Raw genomic sequence first — 5,699 nt, 5'->3', positions numbered from 1 at the left:
GTTCCTTTATAAATCTCAGTCATCATGAGACTTTGTTCACATACATGAATGCAGTGCCTTAGCGATTAAAAGGGTGTCAACACACCCACCATTTAACTTGGTCTGGATAAAATTGACAATCATCATTATGACTAGAAAATCATACTTGTAGTTATTGCATTTAAAAATGAGCTCTTCAACTATGATGTAAACTGCTATGTCTGGTGGGAACAGGGCAAAGCTTCTCTGTTTCAAGCCCTGTGGCAGGAGCACAGTGAGGCTAGTTTGGATGGAGAAGAAGAGAAATACAGAGAAAAATTCAACTATCCTATAAATCACACAAGATGTAGGCTTGTTGCAAATTTGTAAAAAGTATTGCATCACAGGAATGTTTGACCACTCAGTTGAATATCATTTTAATCTCACCAAATGTTTTTAAGGAACTAGAAATTTTGGTTAATGAACAAAAATCAACCTAGCTGAGAAAATACCCTCAAATGAAAGATGTCTGCCATAAACCTCAAAGCCATTGTTTGAATTTGCAGACTGAATAATGCATATGAGACCAGAGGAAAGAGGTGGCTAGTGCCCAAATACTTCAGGAACCTGCAGGATATATTCCTGAAAATGTTTCCTGAAAATACAAATAAAGTGATTGCACAGATTGCACTTAGAGAATATCAACTTCAAAATATAGCCAAACAAACTGTATATTGTAAACAATGTAAACTGAGTGAAATTTCAGGGCCAGGCCACTTTGGCATGCCCTGGTACCATCTCTAGATTGATCTGCAGGTTGTCTATCTCTGATGTCCTTTTTCCACGCATAGTGGCCCGAAGAGATTTTTTATTACATATACTCTGTGTCTTTTGCTTATTTGTTTGTAACTCTGGGACTGGAGTTGCTTGATCTTTAGTCGTGTCGCCAATGTTTGCAGGATTAGTGAGGTGGCACCCTCGAGGATAGTGTCTGAAGCATTCAAAAGCATCCTTACAATTCTCACAGCCATCGTCACACTTTGAGGCTACCATAGGAGGTTGGGCAGAGGACTTGTTGGAACAGGGCTGGCTGGTCTGTCTGCGGATCGTCCAGAGGTTGACCCTGATCACTGGTTTGGAGCGACACTTTGATGGGCCCTGGGAGCAGCGGCAGCCCTTCAGAAAGGCACGACGCAGAGTACCCAGGTCCCTGTACATGACCTTACGAAAGTTTGGCCTTAGCATTAGATAGATGACTGGGTTGTAGATGGTTGAGGATTTGGCAAACATGGCCGGCATGGCGAATGCCAGGGGAGGGATGTTCTCAATGTGTCCAAAGGCAGCCCACATGGATACTACAGCATAGGGACTCCATGCCGCAAAAAACCCAATGCAAACAGCAACACTTAGCTGACAAAGGGTAGAGCACAGAAAAGCAGATAAAGAGTTACTGATATGCTTTTGAAAATAGTTGAATTATTAATAACACAATCAGTCTTTGTAGCATTCAAAATGAGCACAAATGATGAGATAAAAGGCAAACAGTTATTAGCTACTACAGCTGATTCAAACTGAGCATTTAGATTCTTCAAAGCATGAAAGATTTATTGAACCGTATCTTAGCCTCTGCCTGTCAGATGATTACATGGATATTCTTGTATGGATCATAGGTATTTGAATGAAGAGGCAAATATGACTATGGCCATTTATCAACAATGGCAGCAGCACTGGAGCCTGGCTTCTAATCCATCACAATGTATTCCTGCAACCACAGCCAACTAATGCTAATGAGAAGCTCCATTACTGGAGGATCTATTGAGGTCACTGACAATTTCTCCAATCAATGATTTTTGTATTTAAAGATGTACTTGAACATTCCCCTTCCACATCCCCATCTCCAGTTGCTCTGTGTTAAACTGTAAAACTATATCACTGTAGTTTTGTCTACTGCATGTTGTAGTAATAGTTGAACCAGTAATCAAGGTATGATTAATGAACACTAGCTCTGATATTTCAGGCTTATCAGTGCTGTTGTCAGTGACCACACACACCCTGTCTGTACAGTGGGAGCAGTATATTAATGCTCCTCTGGGCTGCAATTATGCAGGGACACACTAATGATGAGGACAAGAAGAATGTAGGGTGGAGAGAGTAAAGACATGCATGAATGAGAGAAAGGGGAGGCCACAAAGCACAGATAAAATTTAATGAATTTTAGGACATTATTTTATGTTTTAGTCAATAGTTGACATTCACAGATAGTGGAGAAGCAGAAGAGTGCTGTGGGTCAAATATTATTTTCATATTTCCACACAATATATAAGTCCAATTGTGACTTCATGGAGGAAACCCATTATATTATTATTGAATGCAGCATGATTAAATTAATAATGTTTGTTTACGAGATTTTCACCTCACCTTAACAATAATTGTCTGGATGTTGCTCATATGCGTCTGCCTGGATGCATGCTGCTCCATCGTCTTGCGGGACGCACGCACTGTGACCAGGATGCTTGTGTAGGATGCTACAATAACACAGCATGGGAGGATGTAGCAGAAAATGAATAGTGCCATCGTGTAGGAGCGTGCTTTAGTGTGCTGATTGGAGAGGCGCCAGTCAATGCAACAGGCGGTGCCATAAGGTTCTGGTCCATACTCCCCCCAGTGGGCCAATGGGGAGCAGGCAAATAGCAAGGCATAGGCCCAAGCACAGGCAATCAGCAGCCGGCCATGGACGGAGTTAAACCTGTTTCCTGGGGATACAGATTAAATTGGCATTAATATTACAATATTAAAGTAGATCAATAATCAAAGATTCTGGGGGCATAATTGTAAAATTGAACAAAACTTAAATGTTACAATATATTAGTGTTAGAAAACATTCACACTTCAAGAGAAAATCTGCAGTGAAAGTGATTCAAATTTCATGTAATGTCATGTAATGCTGTCGAGTGAAAATCTATCATATATTATATATGAATGAGACCTCTTGGTCTTGGATAACATGGTGGATAATGTAAAAAAAAAAAAAATCTATTATAATTAAGATAAAAACAAGGCTGTTTTGTCTAAGTCTCTGGAAAGCCTACATTTTCGGCATAAGAGATTTTCTGTTGATAGCAATGAATTGTTTTAGTAATTGCCATGCTATAATATCAAGTTGAGAGTTTTACATAACCCCTTTTGTGCTATTTCCTGGGAAACCACAGTATTAAGAGGTCAAAAAGAAAGCCTCATTGTACTGCATTAGCCAACATCACAAGCGATACTTATTGAGCGCAGCCTCTGGACTTGTCAGTCATCAAAGGAAGGCTAATGTGCAATGCTTCACCGAGGGATTAACGTTTCATTTCCTTCCACAGATAAATCAACAACCAGCCACTTAGGGATGTGATGGTTAATCCTATGACATTTCAATGGGGAAAATAGCCACTTTGAAGACTTACCATAGAGAGGATAACATACTTTCACAAAACACACCATGCTCAGCAAGGTCAGAGTGGTCAGACTGCAGATGCCAAACAACATGCCACAAAAAGCGTATATGTAGCACACTGTTTTCCCATACAGCCACCTGTGTAGGAGGGTAAGGAGGTGTACAACAAAGGACATTGTGATGCAAGAAAGATGAGAAAGATCAATGAGAGAGAAGATGAAAAGGGGAAAAGAGAGAGACTAGAATAACACAGGTAATCATATTCCCAACCAGCCAAATGGTTAATTTAACCATGAAATTTGAAGGCGATTCTGATACAAAAGCAACACCTACACCAGTATACCCTCTACCACATGTTTCACGTAAAAGTGTCTTGTTCACAATATGAGTGTTGCTCTAATCTCTGGTGGCAAGAGCCAGCAAGGAAAGACATGTTTTGTTTTTGAAACCTGCTGTTTGCGCTGGGTGCTGGGAGCAGTACCTGTGGTAGAAGCTCGAAGTTATCGCCATGGGGTAGAGGGACAGAGTCAGGCCCATGTCACTGATGGCTAGGTTGATGATGAAGAACTCAGCAGGCTTCAGCAGGTGCCTTTTCTTGTAGGAGACATACAGCAATGTGCTGTTGCCAAACAAAGAACAGACTCCTGCAGGAAAACAGACCCCCAAACCCCAACTGTGAGAGCCACAACCACAAGCAACTGAGGACTGGTATCTTGATTTGCAGGGGCAGTCTCGGTGTGTATCAACTGCTGAGCCTGAGGGCCATGCAGGTAAAATAAATTAATAAAGATAGATAGATAAATAGATAAATAAACACATGCAAACATCTCCATATTTTTCTGCTGGACATTACTGATTTGGCATTGTAATTTAACTGAAGTGAGTGAGTGGAGATGAAGGCAAGGGTACACTAGGCAACATGTTGCTTAACACATAAACTGGCATGCTTCATTGTGCAACAGAAAAATATGGTTTCATGATTATTTTTTTTATTTATTTATTTTGTTAAATAATACACTAAATGTATAATACTATACAGCAACTACGGGATTGTGTAATGACTCATGAGGACCAAGTAGACATAATATTCTTGGGAACAATGGCACTCAACCTGTAGCTTGGACAGCATGAAACCATGATTACGTATCTGTCATGACATAAACACACATTATTATGCAATAGTTCCTGTAACACAACTGTTGGATGACATTCTCTTCAATCTGGGGGTTCATACAATATCATAGCTATCATGATTCACTTGATATGATCCTACATCTGTAAACAGTTTCTTACCATTTAGAGTAAGGGATTTGCCAAGCACTTTGCCAGAGTGATTTGACTGAGGAGTATCACAACAATACATCTCTAAGGTATAGAACAATAAATGTTTTCATGTATCTTTGAACATGCACACATATATATATATATATATATATATATATATATATATATATATATATATATATATATATATATATATATATATATATATACATTATCATATGCATCTGTGGAGTCAATTTATTGGTCATTTTTCAGGATGGGTTTGAGGGAGACAAAATGGTTTTGAATTCTGAATGATTTTACTCACCAAATATAGAGTACACAACGGCCACTGTTATATCCACTGCTACAGGTATATTAGAGTGGAATGCAATGTCATCATCAAACAGCCCCATCTGAAAAATGATAACAGGTTACTTTCACAAGCAATGTTGGGAATAGTGGTTCAAACAGTGGCTCAAATAGCAGTAACTCATAATTACCTTATATTACCTTGTAATCTGTATAACAAGATACTCTGGCAGTTATTAGGAGTATCTGGCTCCTAATAGGGTCATCCATAATAACGTAATCTCAGGGGAGGGACCAGGCAAATAAAGGTTCATAAAGACCTTTATGATGGCGGATTGTAGGTGAGCTGCTTGTGGCCATTGTTGCTCAGCTGGCCTCAGGGGTGACAGAGGGCTGCTGTGTTTTGAACCCTCCACATTCAAAGCAAAGAGTAAAGATCAGCAGCCTTGCCATTCCAGCAAAGGGCAAGACCGTTGAGATGAGAGTGTCTTGGACCCCAAAGACCAAATATGGTTCTTAAGATGTGGAATGTCACTTCACTGGGATAGGAAGGAGCTGCAGCTTGTGCAGGAGATTGGGCAATATTACCTTGACATAGTTGGAGTCATTTCACAACAAAGCAACAGCTCTGAAGCCTCCTGGTGAGGGAATGGTTTATTGTGCTCCAGAGCTGCCCATGGTGTAATGGCCTCAAAACTGGTGTTTACCCCTGAACTCAACAGACTTGCTG

At 40.0% G+C, this 5,699-nt stretch overlaps 1 protein-coding gene across 1 annotated transcript; it reads right to left on the bottom strand.

Moving 5' to 3' along the window:
* Window positions 1-720: 720 nt before the first annotated feature.
* Window positions 721-5,073, bottom strand: opn7a (opsin 7, group member a). Its single transcript, XM_030074935.1, has 5 exons — window positions 4,986-5,073; window positions 3,876-4,038; window positions 3,405-3,532; window positions 2,377-2,711; window positions 721-1,368 (listed from the first exon to the last, which is right to left on the bottom strand). The coding sequence occupies exons 1-5, from the start codon at window positions 5,071-5,073 to the stop codon at window positions 721-723; spliced, it is 1,362 nt and encodes a 453-aa protein (XP_029930795.1).
* Between the last annotated feature and the right edge of the window lie 626 nt (window positions 5,074-5,699).

Source organism: Myripristis murdjan, chromosome 17 (assembly GCF_902150065.1).
Source record: "Myripristis murdjan chromosome 17, fMyrMur1.1, whole genome shotgun sequence".
Taxonomy (NCBI): Eukaryota; Metazoa; Chordata; class Actinopteri; order Holocentriformes; family Holocentridae; genus Myripristis; species Myripristis murdjan.
Note: the sequence above shows the minus strand (reverse complement) of the source record. Positions and strands in the feature narration are given on the sequence as shown.